General features: G+C 43.4%; 1 protein-coding gene across 3 annotated transcripts in view; it reads left to right on the top strand.

Annotated features, from left to right (window-relative positions):
• The window catches only part of LOC139388780 (splicing factor, suppressor of white-apricot homolog), a 126,242-nt gene that overhangs the window by 61,831 nt on the left and 46,313 nt on the right, over positions 1 to 18,098 (top strand). For all 3 annotated transcript variants that reach the window (XM_071135694.1, XM_071135695.1, XM_071135697.1), the window contains exons 11-12: positions 2,693 to 2,798; positions 3,319 to 3,552. In XM_071135694.1, the coding sequence (XP_070991795.1) occupies positions 2,693 to 2,798; positions 3,319 to 3,552 (340 nt within the window). The remainder of the gene's footprint in view (positions 1 to 2,692; positions 2,799 to 3,318; positions 3,553 to 18,098) is intronic.

Genomic DNA, 18,098 nt, shown 5'->3' with positions numbered 1-18,098 from the left:
CGCAAGTATAAACACCATGGGACCACGCAGCCGAAATACTGCTCAGGATGGAGACGCGTTCTGTCTCCTGGAGATGAACGTACTTTGGTGCGAAAAGTGCAAATCAATCCCAGAACAACAGCAAAGGACCCTGTGAAGATGCTGGAGGAAACGGGTACAAAAGTATCTATATCCACAGTAAAACAAGTTCTATATCGACGTAACCTGAAAGGCCGCTCAGCAAGGAAGAAGCCACTGCTCCAAAACTGCCAAAAAAAGCCAGACTACGGTTTGAAACTGCACATGGGGACAAAGATTATACTTTTTGGAGAAATGTCCTCTGGTCTGATGAAACAAAAATAGAACTGTTTGGCCATAATGTCCATCGTTATGTTTAGAAAAAAGGGGGGGGGGGGCTTGCAAGCCGAAGAACACCATCCCAACCGTGAAGCACGGGGGTGGCGGCAGCATATCTTGGGGTGCTTTGCTGCAGGAGGGACTGGGGCACTTCACAAAATAGATGGCATCATGAGGCAGGAAAATGATGTGGATATGTTGAAGCAACATCTCAAGACATCAGTCAGGAAGTTAAAGCTTGGTCGCAAATGGGTCTTCCAGAGGGACAATGACCCCAAGCATACTTCCAAAGTTGTATCAAAATGGCTTAAGGACAACAAAGTCTAGGTATTGGAGTGGCCATCACGAAGCCCTGTCCTCAATCCTATAGAAAACTTGTGGGCAGAACTGAAAAAGTGTGTGCGAGTAAGGAGGCCTACAAACCTGACTCTGTTACACCAGCTCTGTCAGGAGGAATGGGCCAAAATTCACCCAATTTATTGTGGGAAGCTTGTGGAAGGCTACCTGAAATGTTTGACCCAAGTTAAACAATTTTAAAGGCAGTGCTACCAAATACTAATTGAGTGTATGTAAACTTCGGACCCACTGGGAATGTGACGAAAGAAATAAAAGCTGAATTAAATCATTCTACTATTATTCTGACATTTCACATTTTTAAAATAGTGGTGATCCTAACTGATATAAAACTGTATTTTTACTAGAATTAAATGTCAGGAATTGTGAAAAACTGAGTTTAAATGTGTTTGGCGAAGGTGTATGTAAACATCCGACTTCAACTGTAGCTAGGTGGGACAACCAACTGTATAAACATCTCAGTTTCGGTTCATACGCAGAATGGAAAATATTGATTGAAAGTGGGGCATACTTTCTTTCAATCCACACACACTGCTGGTAAAAGTATAGCATAGATTTAAACATCCCTATTGTAAGAAATAAGGATATGTTATTTCAAATTTTATATTTGTGTATATATATATTTACGCCACAAGGAGTCACTGGAGCGCGATGGGACAAGGACATCCCAGCCGGCCAAACCCTCCCCTAACCCTTACGTCGCTGTGCCAATTGTGCCACTGCCTCATGGGTCTCCCGGTCACAGCCGGCTGCAACACATCCTGGGATCGAACCTAGGTCTGTAGTGACGCCGCTGCGCCACTCAGGAGCTTATATTTCTATTTCTGCCCAGGACCCACGTTTCATCCTCTTTCTCCCCCATCAAAGATGCTCATCTTCATGGAGGCAGATTCCTTAGCCAGACTAACGGTCCCCTGATCTCTCATTCCAGAGGGCCACGGCTGAAGAGCTCGCTGCCACACTTCCTTAATAGAACTGTAAAATATTGAAAAACTTCCATTAGCGACACAGAACTACCTATCTGCCTTATTTCTCGCTCTCCCTCCACCCTCTTTCTCTCTCTCCCTTCACCCCTCATTCACTCACACACACTTCTATCACTCTCTTCCCTTATTCTCTCCTCAGTCTGCCTTTCTCTCTCTCCCTGAGAAACCCAGGTAATTGAGGCCTAACAGTCAGCTGCAAAGGCAGCTTTGTCAGACATGTTGCCCACCAATCATGGCATCATGCATACATATGAAGTGGGATTATGAGTCCATCCTCATGTAGGGAGAAACGAGAGGAAACGACCCACGTGTTGTTTTCTTGTTTGTCTCTAACGGCTAGCCTGGTGTCCAGACTCTTTCTATCGTATACCTACTAGCAAGCTAGTGATGACTATTTGTTAACATACAACATGGTCTCTGATCTGGTGCTCAGGCTAGTCCCTTTCCTGCTATGGTCCATGTTTAGAGACTGCACTCAGAAAAGGAGACCTGAGGCATGTGTTCTCCCACACGGAATTGGCCTTGTGGAAGTGTCTGTCCCCTGGTCCCTCCACCACTGCATGTTGCAATGATTAAACCTCTCTGTCAGTGTCTTATGGTGAACGGTGCACAGAGCGGACAGAGCATTCCAATGAGGGCCATGACGACAGAGGGAGGGCGGCAGAGGAGTGGTCAGCCCTCTGTACTGTGAAATGGGCTTTCCGTTACCGTTCAGCCTGCAACCAACCCTCACTGTGCCTCACTCACATCTATTTTTGACTGTTAACTTTTAAACCCAATCCCAAACAAAGCTTTGCAAATAGCATGCTGACATCACTTAGCCTAAGCACACAATACTTTCCTATGAAATAAAATAAAAAGCACTGCCCTTGTAAGTTCTAAATCATTTTCACTTCACTAATTGATGAGCTTTAAATAGCCTAGGTATTGTGTCTGGTATGTTCTAATTTCTCGTTCTCAGAACAACCCCACGCGCTTTGTTCTTAAAATAACTGTATTCTCTGTCCTCTCTGTAGCGTGGCTCTTCAGACGGCCTGGGCCCAGCGGAGGGGGAGGCAGACAGGGGCAGCGTTGGTAACTGTCCCTCTGACAAACAGCTGAATGAAGGCAAGCCAATTAAAGGTAAGACTTGTACACACACCACAGCATTTAGAGGCTGACCTTGACACAGTCCCAGTCGTCACAGCCCGGCCTGCCCGCTCTGATAATTAAACTGTCTGAGGATGCTTGTTTTTTTTCTCTTCCTGCTTAATTGTTTGTTTGGTGAGTGGGAATGCTGAGGCCTTTGTTGATGAGTAGACAGTGGAGGTGGTTGGGGTGGTGGTACGCTTGTGTTTTGCGGAGTGTGTGTGTGTATGTGTGGTTTCCTTTAGAACTGTCAGCTAGACAATGGACTAAATGATTAGGTGGCTGCAGGCTGCTCAAAAAGCGGGGTGGCTGAGGTTCATGTCTTTGGCCCATGGTAATGACGGTTAACCCCCAGCTCAATGATTCTCTCCCTGTCTCTCTCTCTCTCTGTCTGCCTGCGGAAGGTTAATGGTTTATGGTAAAATGAGTGACTCTGGCACATGTTTTTGTCTTAAACGACCTCAAGCTTTAACCAAACACCCCCCCCCTCTCCCACCTCCGCCTTTCTTCCCAGTGCCCTTTGCACCGATCTGCTTCGCCATCAAAGCCAAAGAGAACGACATGCTACCGCTGGAGAAAAACCGTGTACGGCTGGACGACGACTCAGATGATGACCCGGACAAGTTGCTGGGCGAGGAGGGTCTGGAGGCCCTGCTGGAGGGGGCGGAGATGGTGGTCAGAGCGGTCACTGCGACCCCCGAGGAGAAGAGACCCACTCTCACCCTGGAGGAGCTGGAGGCTAAACAAGGTAGCTAGCTACTGCTGCTCTCACTGGCTGCACTTCATATATTAAAGAACATCTTATTTTACTTGACCTAAATCCTTTTTTGGAATGCCCCTAAATGGCCATGTGGCTCAGTTGCAATGCCCCTAAATGGCCATGTGGCTCAGTTGCAATGCTCCAAAATGGCCATGTGGCTCAGTTGGAATGCCCTTTGCAACGTCAGGGTCTTGGTTTCAATTCCCGCTGGGGCCACCATACCAGAAAATGATGTTTAAAACCACTACTGGAAATCACTTTGGATACAAATATCTGTAAAATGGCATATATTATTATATAATTGAAGTGAATTGATCCACCAAAGATATAAACTCAGCAAAAAAAGAAACGTCCTCTCACTGTCAACTGCATTTATTTTCAGCAAACTTAACATGTGTAAATATTTGTATGAACATAACAAGATTCAACAACTGAGACATATACTGAACAAGTTCCACAGACATGTGACTAACATAAATTTAATAATGTGTCCCTGAACAAAGGGGGGGTCAAAATCAAAAGTAGCAGTCAGTATCTGGTGTGGCTACCAGCTGCATTAAGTACTGCAGTGCATCTCCAGTTCTTGCTGTGAGATGTTACCCCACTCTTCCACCAAGGCACCTGCAAGGTCCAGGATATTTCTGGGTGGAATGGCCCTAGCTCTCACCCTCCTATCCAACAGGTTCCAGACGTGCTCAATGGGATTGAGATCTGGGCTCTTCGCTGGCCATGGCAGAACACTGACATTCCTGTCTTGCAGGAAATCATGCACAGAACGAGCAGTATGGCTGGTTGCATTGTCATGCTGGAGGGTCATGTCAGGATGAGCCTGCAGGAAGGGTACATGAGGGAGGAGGATGTCTTCCCTGTAACGCACAGTGTTGAGATTGCCTGCAATGACAACAAGCTCAGTCCGATGATGCTGTGACACACCGCCCCACACCATGACGGACCCTCCATCTCCAAATCGATCCCGCTCCAGAGTACAGGGCTCGGTGTAATGCTCATTCCTTCGACGATAAACGGGAATCCGACCATCACCCCTGGTGAGACAAAACTGCAACTCGTCAGTGAAGAGCACTTTTTGCCAGTCCTGTCTGGTCCAGCGACGGTGGGTTTGTGCCCATAGGCGACTTTGTTGACGGTGATGTCTGGTGAGGACCTGCCTTACACCAGGCCTACAAGCCCTCAGTCCAGCCTCTCTCAGCCTATTGCGGACAGTCTGAGCACTGATGGAGGGATTGTGTGTTCCTGGTGTAACTCGGGCAGTTGTTGCCATCCTGTACCTGTCCCGCAGATGTGATGTTCAGATGTACCGATCCTGTGCAGGTGTGGTCACACGTGGTATGCCACTGCGAGGACGATCAGCTGTCCGTTGTCTCCCTGTAGCACTGTCTTAGGCGTCTCACAGTATGGACATTGCAATTTCTTGCCCTGACCACATCTGCAGTCCTCATGCCTCCTTGCAGCATGCCTAAGGCACGTTCACGCGGATGAGCAGGGACCCTGGGCATCTTTCTTTTGGTGTTTTTCAGAATCCTTAGAAAGGCCTCTTTTAGTGTCCTAAGTTTTCATAAATGTGACCTTAATTGCCTACCGTCTGTAAGCTGTTAGTGTCTTAACGACCGTTCCACAGGTACATGTTCATTAATTGTTTATGGTTCATTGAACAAGCATGGGAAACAGTGTTTAAACCCTTTACAATGAAGATCTGTGAAGTTATTTGGATTTTTACGATTTTTATCTTTGACAGACAGGGTCCTGAAAAAGGGAAGTTTCCTTTTTTGCTGAGTTTATATAGGCCCTTTTCAATTCTTGGTAAATATTTCCTTAGTCAGTGTGAAGGACCTGTACTAGTCTGTCTGCTGTATCTCTCAGTAGGAAATAAATCAAGTATTTATTTTTTTTAAGGACAGTGGAAGTTACTAAAAATGCTTATTTTTTTGTTAAACCAACACTTTCCCACCCCAAGGCTACAGCATTTCTTATCTTCTCTCACTGTCCTTTGAGAGTTGCAGAATTTCCTCTTCACTTAAGCTTGCTCCTCTATTCATGCATCTGACAGACAGCATCTTAGATGGCATAGAGATGGCCCTGTTCAGGTCAGACTGGAGGCTTGGCTAGTTCACCACCCTCATCCACCGCCGGCTCTAAGTGTCTTCTGTCGTTGCCGGTCTCTTTCTTTTTCACTCTCGCTTAAGTTATATTAGCTGTCTGTTAATACAGCCGTCACTCGCTGGGAGAGCTGCGGGCGGACTACGAACGACATCGCTCAATCAAATACACACGCATGCTCCGCCTTTGCGGGAAGTTAGACTAGCCGGAATGGAGGGAAAATGGAATTGGGAAGACGAGGCACAGCAGTAAATATGTTGAACAAAACTGGTAGAAAGTGAGAGAGGGAGAGAAAAGGATGGCTTTTTAAAGGAGTGCTTCCAGAAAGGAAGTCAGGAGAGACTGGATGCAGTAAACCACAGTTGTATTTCTCTCTTAGCTCCCCCATAATGGATATATATATATATACAGTACCAGTCAAAAGTTTCGACACACCTACTCATTCAAGGGTTTTTCTTTATTTGTACTATTTCTTACATTGTAGAATAATAGTGAAGATGGAATCATGTAGTAAAGTAGCCACCCTTTGCATTGATGACAGCTTTGCACACTCTTGACATTTCTCTCAACCAGCTTCATGAGTTAGTCACCCCCCTACTTTGTGCAATTTCCGCCTGAAGACATACCCAAATCTAACAGCCTGTAGCTCAGGCACAGAACCAAGGATATGCATATTCTTGGTACCATTTGAAAGAAAAAATGTGAATTGAATGTAGGAGAATATAACACAATATATCTGGTTTAGATAATGCAATGAAATAAACAGTACGTTTTATTTTTGTGTTTTTGTATCATCTTTAAAATGAACAAGATAAAACAAACATTCAGATAGGATGATGGGGACAATTTCAGTGAAAATATAAGAGGGCAGCAGTACTTGTGCAAAGTTTCAGAATGATAACTTCCAAAATGAGTGTGCTACATGACATTTATCATGAAGTCACCCAGGTGTCCCACACAAGTAGCCCAAATGTACCCAAGTGGCCAAATTGGTGAAGGTATACATTTTGAAATAAATAACTATATACAAAATACCAAAACGGTATTCTAACACACACCCCCCCAAAAAAATTGAGAAAAAAAATGGGGGGGGAAATAATTATTGATTAAAAAATATATGGAAAAAAATATATACATACATTTACAAAATAACATGGGTAACTATTTACACACTTTCAATATTTGGAAGACCCTCAGTCCTCTATCAAATCAAATGTATTTATATAGCCCCAGCCTAAAACCCCAAACAGCAAGCAATGCAGGTGTAGAAGCACGGTGGCTAGGAAAAACTCCCTAAAAAGGAAAAAACCTAGGAAGAAACCTAGAGAGGAACCAGGCTGAGGGGTGGCCAGTCCTCTTCTGGCTGTGCCGGGTGGAGATCACAGTGGTTGTAGAGGGTGCAACAGGACAGCACCTCAAGAGTAAAAATGAACAGTTTTTAGGGTTCCATAGCCGCAGGCAGAACAGTTGAAACTGGAACAGCAGCAAGGCCGGGTGGACTGGGGACAGCAAGGAGTCATCATGCCAGGTAGTCCTGAAGCATGGTCCAAGGGCTCAGGTCCTCCGAGAGAAAGAAGGAGAGAAAGAGAGAGCAGACTTAAATTCACACTAGACACTGGATAAGACAGGAAAAGTACTCCAGATATAACATACTGACCCTAGCCCCCACCCACTTTGCCATATAACCCCACCAACTTTGCCAAAACTCTAGACAATATTCTGCTGCTGATGCCAGATGCCATAGCAGTCTCTTTCTGATGTAAAGCAGAGGGTCACTGAGCATGTGGTGCATGTGATGGGAGACTTCATCTTGCAAACAACACAGCAACGCCTCCATGCTGTGCCCTTTTGTTCCTTAGGCACATCCATGCCTGCACAAATATGTTTGGGCAGATGAACACTTGTGGCAGGAGCAGAAGGGACAGGGCTTGATGCAGTGGTGCTGTAGCCAGCAAGCTCCTTGATGAGCTGCTCTCTGAAGGCTTTCTGTGAGAGGAAGGGCTTTCCACAGCTCCAGCCATTTCCTTGTGTAGGATGAATGCATTCACCACAGCAATGTCGATGAAATGATAGAAGGTCTTGTACCATTTCATTGTCTTATGTAGAACATTGTAATAGCCTATTTGCGCATCTGACAGGTCCACACCTCCCATGCTCTTGTTGTAGTCCTTTACTGCAGTTGAAATGGGGACATTTTTGGTGGTCCATGCCCCGGCACCGTCCTTCACACGCCTGACAACATGATCCCCATTGAAGGACTTGTGGGTTGTTGTGCACATCACCACCTCTCTGGTATCCATCCACTTTACAAAAAGCAGGCCATCTTCACAGATCCATCGCATGGTCCCCCGCTCAGCCCGCTTAGGCATGTCGTTCACCTTCGTCTTCGGAAAGCCCACCCTGTTGGTACGAATGGTGCCACAAGCCCACACATCCAGCTTCCTTAGGTCTGCAAACAGGGTAGGGCTTGTGTAGAAGTTATCCACAAACAGTTTGTAGCCCTTCCCTAGCAGTTGAAAATCCAATAACTCCATTACAGAGTCATAACTAAGTCCCTTACCGGTAGCAAAACTGTTCTTCCCCTCATAGACAAAGAAATTGCATGTGTAGGCACACACAGAATCAGCCAACACAAACAGCTTGTAACCCCACTTGGTTGGTTTGTTTCTCATGTATTGTTTGAGGCCAATTCTGGCCTTTGAGGCTACCATCCTCTCATCGATTGACACGTTCTGGGTTGGCTGAAAGTACGTCTTGCAGGCCTCAATAATGCTGTGGTAGAGAGGTTTGATTTTGCACAGTCTATCAAACGTTGCTGTGCCTCTCTTCTTCTCATTCTCTTCATCAACCTTTGGGTCACTGATATGAAGCGCCAGTGAGAGAACCAGAAACCTTTAGCAGGACATAACAGTCATGGGGAAAGTAGGTAGAGAGATGACATTTCCAGTAGTCCTTCAGGCTTTTCAGCCTCACCAGCCATGTAGATGACCAGTGAAAGTTAGCAGAAAAGGTCTGACATGGATATGGGCTTCCATGCTACCTTTTTGCCTGCTTGCTTCTTCTCCCCATTCTTATTTGTGGTACAAATGAGTGAATCTACAACAGATTGTGTGAAAAACAGATGAAAAAGCTGAAGGGGGTGTAAGTTGCGGTCGGGTTCACCTGAGGTCCTGGCTTCCTTTTCGGCCTAAAAGTTGGTTGGGGTGGCTCCACATCATCTTCTAGGACGGTGTGCCAACGCCCTTCTGACCCTCTGTTAGCGGGTGGCACACGTCCCCTCCTCCGCTTCTTTGTCAATCACAAATAATATTTTATATTAATTTCAAACAACGACATTAGCATGAGAGCAACTTACAAGTCCAAAACAATGTCCTCTCCGTTCAAAAAAGATTCCTCAGTTTCAGAATCAAAACTATGGGAGCTAATGGAGTCTTCAAAAATCAGATCTGTCTCACTTTCATGATCAATCTCCTCTAAAATGGTTTCTACATTCGTATATCTAGTCTTAGAATTAGCTTTCTTTGACTTATTCGCCATGATGTTCGATAAATAAACAGCTGAAGATGCAAGTCACTGAAAAACGTCTGTGCGTAATAAGCTTCGCTCCTTCACGGTTCAATTTGCAATGGCGAAAGAACGGTCCTTACGCCAGCGTTCAATGTGTTGGTTTGTCTTATAACAAAGAACCATGTGGTACTGCCTTTTACCTCTGCTCATTGGCTATCTACCCAGCTAGATTTCAAGAAGATCAGTGGTCATTGGGTTAAAATAGACTCAATCAACGAGACAGTGGTCATATAATTGGTGCACAATGGGCTCCTCACTTGTTGTATTCCAATCGTTTTTTCCGGGTCAATACGTCCCTCAAAATGACCCATCAAGTTTGGTTGTGTTACAAACAAACAGTTGATTTCAAGGAAACCAAACATGACTGGATAAAGTCAGGGAAAGTCTGTCTATTTACGTTGGATGTTACTTCGAAAATTGAATGACAGGAAATTCAACGAGATAAGCGTTCACAAAATGTTTCGTGTTAGGCTCTAAAAAATGAATTTAACCGAACAAAAGACAATTCATTGTGTAACAATGAGCCTTGGGATTGCAACCAGAGCAAGATCTTCAAAGGTAAACGATTTATTTCAATGCAATCTGTGAATTTGTTATGCAAGTGCTGGTTAAATAAGTAGTTTGATATGGGGGTCTGTGCTCAGATAATCGCAGCATATTCTTTCGCAATAAATCATTTTTTAAACATGACAACGCAGTTGGATTAGCAAGATTCTAGGCTTTTGAAGCATGTGAGACACTTGTATTTTCAGGAATGTTTAATATGACTATTTGTGGCGAACACCGTATGTTGTCGAATTCAAACCCGTATCCGGGATGGGTAGTTCAGAAAGGTTTAACACGTGTGCCGCCTTAAAAGTTCATTTGTGGAATTTATTTCCTTCTTAATGTGTTTGAGACAATCAGTTGTGTTGTGACAAGGGAGGGGTGGTATGTAGAATATAGCCCTATTTGGTAAATGACCAAATCCATATTATGGCAAGAACAGCTCAAATAAGCAGAGAGAAACAACAGTCCATCATTGCTTTAGGTCAGTCAATACAGAACATTTCAATAACTTTTCAAGTTTCTTCAAGTGCAGTCACAAAAACAATCTAGTGCTATGATGAAACTGGCTCTCATGAGCACCGCCACAGGAAAGGAAGTCCCAGAGTGACCTCTGCTGCGGAGGATAAGTTCATTAGAGTTACCAGCCTCAGAAATTGCAGCCCAAATAACTGCTTCACAGAGTTCAAGTAACAGACACATCTCAACATCAACTGTTCAGAGGAGACTGTGTGAATCAGACCTTCATGTTCGAATTGCTGCAAAGAAACCACTACTAAAGGACAACAATAAGAAGAAGAGACTTGCTTGGGCCAATAAACACGAGCAATGGACATTAGACCAGTGGAAATCTGTGCTTTGGTCTGATGAGTTTGAGATTTTTGTTTCCAACATCTGTGTCTTTGTGAGACGCAGAGTAGGTGAACGAATGATCTCTGCATGTGTGGTTCCCACCGTGAAGCATGGAGGAGGAGGTGTGATGGTGTGGGGGTGCTTTGCTGGTGACGCTGTCTGTGATTTATTTCGAATTCAAGGCACACTTAACCAGCATGGCTCCCACAGCATTCTACAGTGATACGCCATCCCATCTGGTTTGCGCTTAGTCCCACTATCATTTGTTTTTCAACAGGATAAACACACATCCAGGCTGTGTAAGGGCTATTTGGCCAAGAAGGAGAGTGATTGAGTGCTGCATCAGATGACCTGGCCTCCACAATCACCTGACCTCAACCCAATTGAGATTGTTGGGATGAGTTGGACCGCAAAGTGAAGGAAAAGCAGCCAATAAGTACTCAGCATATGTGGGAACTCCTTCAAGACTGTTGTAAAAGCATTCCTCATGAAGCTGGTTGAGAGAATGCTAAGAGTGTACAAAGCTGTCATCAAGGCAAAGGGTGGCTACTTTGAAGAATCTCAAATATAAAATACTTTTTTGGTTACTACATGATTCCATATGTGTTATTTCATGGTTTTGATGTCTTCACTATTATCCTACAATATAAAACATACAAAAAATAAAGAAGACCCCTTGAATGAGAAGGTGTCAACTTTTGACTTGTACTGTATGTGCACACAATCTCAGGAGTGTGATGATGCAAATGTAAAGGCAGGTCTGACTAACGGGACCCATTCATAATGTTTACTGTGCATTCAGCCTGGTCTCTCTCACTCTCACACGCACTCTCACACACACACACACACACACACACACACACACACACACACACACACACACACACACACACACACACACACACACACACACACACACACACAGACCCACCAAATGTTCTGGTATTTAGGCCTGGTTCAGGCGGACAATGCACACACACACCCGGCCCCAGCGGAGGGTAAGCGGAACATCTGTGTGATTATCTCAGGGTAAAGAACGGGCCTGGCAAGTGAAATGAATTGCTGTGTGGCCAGGAGGCTGTCACTCAAATGGCCTAATTCCGTAGGGGTATTGATTACAGACAGAGAAACCTAATCTGTATTGATGGTCTGTAAAGGATCACACAGGCTGCCTGTGATTACCAGTGCCGGGATTCAGCAGACAACAGACGCGTGTGTGCATTCATGTCTTTGTCAGTCTGTTTTTCTATCCAAATGAACCTTAACACTAGAACAGCCCCCCTTCAAGCTAATGAGCAGTCATTCTGACAGCAAAATTAGAACCGTGTAATTAATACATTTCATGTATGCTATCGCGAAAGTAATAATTTGGTTGTGTTTATAAAGGTCTAAGGTAACAATAGAATACTATTTTATTTCATATAACACCATAGCATACACACACACTACTGTTCAAATGTTTTTGGTCACTTAGAAATGTCCTTGTTTTTAATTTTTTTATGTCCATTTAATATAACATCAAATTGATCAGAAATACAGTGTAGACATTGTTAATGTTGTAAATGACTATTGTAGCTGGAAACGGCTGACTTCTTTAATGGAATATCTACATAGGTGTCCAGAGGCCCATTATCAGCAACCATCACTCCTGTGTTCCCATGGCACATTGTGTTAGCTAATCCAAGTTTATCATTTTAAAAGGCTAATTGATCATTCGAAAACCCTTTTGCAATTATGCTAGCACAGCTGAAAACTGTTGTTCTGATTAAAGAAGCAATAAAACTGGCCTTCTTTAGACTAGTTGAGTATCTGGAGCATCAGCATTTGTGGGTTCGATTACAGGCTCAAAATGGCTAGAAACAAAGAACTTTCTTCTGAAACTCGTCAGTCTATTCTTGTTCTGAGAAATTAAGGCTATTCGATGTGAGAAATTGCCAAGTATCTGTGTTATTTTGCCCATCTTAATCTTTTCTTTTCTTGGCCTGTCTGAGAGATGGCTTTTCTTTGCAACTCTGCCTAGAAGGCCAGCATCCCGGAGTCGCCTCTTCACTTTTGACATTGGGACTGGTGTTTTGCGGGTACTATTTAATGAAGCTGCCAATTGAGGACTTGTGAGGCGTCTGTTTCTCAATAGACACTCTAATGTACTTGTCCTCTTGCACCAGGGCCTCCCACTCGTTCTATTCTGGTTAGAGCCAGTTTGCTCTGTTCTGTGAAGGGAGTAGTACACAGTGTTGTACGAGATCTTCAGTGTCTTGGCAATTTCTCACATGGAATAGCCTTCATTTCTCAGAACAAGAACAGACTGACAAGTTTCAGAAGAAAGTGCTTTGTTTCTGGCCATTTTGAGCCTGTAATCGAACCCACAAATGCTGATGCTCCAGATACTCAACTAGTCTATAGAAGGCCAGTTTTATTGCTTCTTTAACCTCTTGGATCTCTAGGGGCGCTATTTCATTTTTGGATAAAAAACGTTCCTGTTTTAAGCGCAATATTTTGTCACGAAAAGATGCTCGACTATGCATATTATTGACCGTTTTGGAAAGAAAACACTGAAGTTTCAGAATCTGCAAAGATATTGTCTGTAAGTGCCCCAGAACTCATTCTACAGGCGAAACCAAGATGATACGTCAACCAGGAAATGAGCAGAATCTCTGAAGCTCTGTTTTCCATTGTCTCCTTATATGGCTGTGATTGCGCAAGGAATGAGCCTACACTTTCTGTCGTTTCCCCAAGGTGTTTGCAGCATTGTGACGTATTTGTAGGCATATCATTGGAAGATTGACCATAAGAGACTACATTTTCCAAGTGTCCGCCTGGTGTCCCTGCGTCGAAATTGGAGCGCAAAGCCAGGTGCAATTATTTTTCCATTTGAGAGCAAGGAGAAACCAGGCTTCCACGAAGGATATATCATCGAAGAGATATGTGGAAAAACACCTTGAGGATTGATTCTAAACCACGTTTGCCATGTTTCAGTCGATATTATGGAGTTAATTTGGAAAAAAGTTCGCGTTTTTGAGGGCTGAATTTTCGTTTTTTTATTTTTTATTTTTTTGGTAGCCAAATGTGATGTACAAAACGGAGCTATTTCTAATACACAAAGAATCTTTTTGGAAAAACTGAGCATCTGCTATCTAACTGAGAGTCTCCTCATTGAAAACATCAGAAGTTCTTCAAAGGTAAGTTATTTTATTTGAAGGCTTTACTTGTTTTTGTGATAGTTGCCTGCTAACGCTAATGCTAACGCTAAATGCTACGCTAGCTAGCTACTGTTACACAAATGATTGTTTTCCTATGGTTGAAAAGCATATTTTGAAAATCTGAGATCACAGTGTTGTTAACAAAAGGCTAAGCTTGAGAGATAGCATATTTATTTCATTTCATTTGCGATTTTCATGAATAGTTAACGTTGCGTTATGGTAATGAGCTTAGGTCTATAAATAGAATCCCGGATCCGGGTTTGGTCGTCGCAACAGGTTAATCAGAACAACAGTTTTCTTCTGTGCTAACATAATTTCAAAAGGGATTTCTAATGATCAATAAGCCTTTTAAAATTATAAACGTGGAATATTTAACACAACGTGCCATTGGAACACAGGAGTGATGGTTGCTGATAATGGGCCTCTGTTTATGGATTATCTACATAGGCTACAATAGTAATTTACAACATTAACAATGTTTACACTGTATTTCTGATTAATTTGATGTTATTTTAATGGATTTTGTTTTAATATTGTTTTTTCAAAAACAAGGATATTTCTATGTTACCCCAAACTTTTGAACGGTAGTGTGTGTGTGTATTCACATGTGAATTATATATTATCATGATGCCCAAAGTAAGGCAAGAAACAATGCCTTTTTTCTCCGACTTTTTCTAATCATAGTCACACCTCATTTAGCCTAGCCCCATAGGCTCATATGTTTTGATAAGGTTTGTATCACAACTAAAGTGGCCAAATAACTTATTCAAATGAAGCACATTAATCCTCTTTACAAGGGGTGTAGAGTCTAACTGGCATACATAAGCAGCGTGTGAGTTTCAAGTTTGGGGAAGATCATTTTCACCATTAAAAACGGCACTTTTATAATAAAATCATTACATGCATAATCTCATTTGTGGTCACTTGATAATGGTGTTTTTCCGTTAATGGAACATTTGCGCTTATAGCCTACTGCAGTGTGCACATTGCTGCTCTTATAATGTGAAGAAGTATCCTGATAGTTTCTCTACATGCTAAATGTTCTGATCTGTTGCTTCAGCCTCATTTTGTCATAGTTATTTTGATGCTAGTAGTGATATTATTTTGGGATCTATCGCATCCCACAACTGTCCCAGACTGTTTGGAAAATGTATTTCTCGCACAGAATATAATAGGTCAACTTTTGTACTATGGAGGATAGTAGATTGACTAGTGCTTAAGCTGTTCGTTAGACCTACTCATCTTGTTGGCTGACGAAAAGTAAATGCGGACAGTTCTTCCAATATCTTCAATATGCGCCTCGGAATTGGATAAGGACGTACGCAGTTGCGTCCCCGATTTGTCTGTCTTCACTTGTAGCCTGTGAGTAAGACCCGATCACGTGACGGAGAGCCATGTGAGTGAGAGGTGCTATGGAGCATGCAGCACTCAGGGAAAAGGGAATTATAATTATTATATTTAGCCCAAGTGCACAACGTCCAACGCCTTTCATGGAACTTTATTCAAATCATCATTAGTCGCATTATGCAGCCATACAAGGTATTACAAATCTAAACATATGTTTGTATCACAACTAAAGTTACATGAATAACTCTACATTTAGCATATAGGAGTACCTATTTCTTTAACCGCTTAGCACAGTATAGCCTCGTGTTCACTCCCTCATCGTTTGGAGAAAATATAATTTCTATATTGTTCAGTTTGTTCAATTGTATTCTTCATACTATAAAATAATGCCACAGAATCCTAAGCAAATCTTGTCTGCTAAATGAACTAGTGTAGCCCACAGCCATTTGGCATAGCCAGATCAGGACCTAACATAAGGACAACTCAGTATTCTATTCTGTTCATCTGAAATAGACAACATTTTCTTCATATCATGTTTCTTTAGACCTGTCTAAAATAAATAATGGATTTATTGTGAAGGTGTAGGCTATATTACATGGATTTGTTAGACTTTTTCAAATGTCGATGTTCCAAAGGTCTCCATCAGTGGCTTGTGTGGAAGCCAGGAGATGCTAAATGTGTTTATATTTATTGACGGTCAATTATCATGAGACCAGCAGTTATTTGCTTGACAATCACCGGCTGACAAAATTTCTTGACCGCCACAGCCCTAGGCCAGAGTAGACTGACAAGACTACTTGGATTCGGTGGACTGATATGGGGTACCTACCATTTGGAGATTATAATTAGAATAAAGCAATAGAATGGTTTGCTGTAATTACTGTAACTTCTTTGTTGTATTATCCCAAACGAACGTAGTAGTTTCACCAATTAAGGATTCTAGCTTTAATGCTGTTGTGAAAAAATGCTTGTCTGTTGTCTGCCACGCCCTATATTTGAGTGTGTCTGATCTTCCAGACCACTAGGTCCATTTTATGGAAAGCATAATGTATGTCAGCACTCTATCATGACCAATGAGGGACCACGTCAATAATTCTTTACTGCCTTTAAGGCCCACAGCTGTGCTGTTATTGAGTGAGACCAGTGGCAGCTCTCATTAGTAAAGTGTGTGTCTCTCTCTGTGCGTGGGTGTGTGTGCACGTGGTTGTTCGTGTGAGTGTGTGTGCGCGTGCCTGTGCTGTCTTAAGTCCTTTTGTCTCTAAAACATCTTTTGATTGCTGTGGCAATCTGCTTATACATTTACAACAAAAAATATAAATTTGTTCCGTCATCTTCTATCTTCCCCCTCCCTTCGTGCTGTTGTAAAGAAGAACAATAGCAGGATTTGTTTTACTGATGGCTGGCCCAAAATGTCTTAGTTTTGAAGCAGCGCAAATGGTTTGATTGCTAAAGCACTTGAGTGGCCAAGAACCCTACTTATTGGGGGGCCTCAAACAGTCTGAACAGGCCCAAACAGATCCACAGATGATGCAATCTCTATTGCACTCCACACTGCCCTTTCCCACCTGGACAAAAGGAACACTTATGTGAGAATGCTATTCGTTGATGACAGCTCAGCATTCAACACCATAGTACCTTCAAAGCTCATCACTAAGCTAAGGATCCTGGGACAAAACATCTCCCTCTGCAACTGTTTCCTGGACTTCCTGACGGGCTTGCCCCAGGTGGTGAGGGTAGGTAGCAACACATCTGCCATGCTGATCCTCAACACTGGAGCTCCATATGGGTGCGTGCTTAGTCCCCTCCTGTACTCCCTGTTCACCCATGACTGCATGGCCAAGCATGACTCCAACACCATCATTAAGTTTGCAGACGACACAACAGTGGTAGGCCTGATCACCGACAACGACGAGACAGACTATAGGGAGGAGGTCAGAAACCTGGCCGGGTGGTGCCAGCATAACAACCTATCCCTCAACGTAACCAAGACCAAGGAGCTGATTGTGGACTACAGGAAAAGGAGGACCGAGCATGCCCCCATTCTCATCGATGGGGTTGTAGTGGAGCAGGTTGAGAGCTTCAAGTTCCTTGGTGTCCACATCAACAACAAACTAGAATGGTCCAAACACACCAAGACAGTCGTGAAGAGGGCACGACAAAGCCTATTCCCCCTCAGGAAACTAAAAAGATTTGACATGGGTCCTGAGATCCTCAAAAGGTTCTACAGCTGCAACATCGAGAGCATCCTGACCGGTTGCATCACTGCCTGGTACGGCAATTGCTCGGCCTCAGACCGCAAGGCACTACAGATGGTAGTGCGTACGGCCCAGTACATCACTGGGGCTAAGCTGCCTGCCATCCAGGACCTCTACACCAGGCGGTGTCAGAGGAAGGCCCTACAAAGTGTCAAAGACCCCAGCCACCTCAGTCATAGACTGTTCTCTCTACTACCGCATGGCAAGCGGTACCGGAGTGCCAAGTCTAGGACAAAAAGTCTTCTCAACAGTTTTTACCCCCAAGCCATAAGACTCCTGAACAGGTAACCAAATGGTTACCTGGACTATTTGCATTGTGTGCCCCCCCCAACCGCTCTTTTTACGCTGCTGCTACTCTCTGTTTATCATACAGTATACATTAATGTATATACTACCTTAATCAGCCTGACTAACCGGTGTCTGTATGTAGCCTCGCTACTTCGGTAGCCTCGCTACTGTATATAGCCTGTCTTTTTACTGTTGTTTTTATTTATTTACTGACCTAACACCTTCTTTGCACTGTTGGTTAGAGCCTGTAAGTAAGCATTTCACTGTAAGGTCTACACCGCCTATTCGGGTCACGTGACGGGTCTGTCTTTCTCATTTATTTTGTTTTCTCTCCAAGTCACTGTCCTCCTTCACCTTTCACTCA

The sequence above is a fragment of the Oncorhynchus clarkii genome, chromosome 29 (genome assembly GCF_045791955.1).
Source record: "Oncorhynchus clarkii lewisi isolate Uvic-CL-2024 chromosome 29, UVic_Ocla_1.0, whole genome shotgun sequence".
Taxonomy (NCBI): Eukaryota; Metazoa; Chordata; class Actinopteri; order Salmoniformes; family Salmonidae; genus Oncorhynchus; species Oncorhynchus clarkii.
This window is presented reverse-complemented; position numbering and strand designations above follow the sequence as displayed.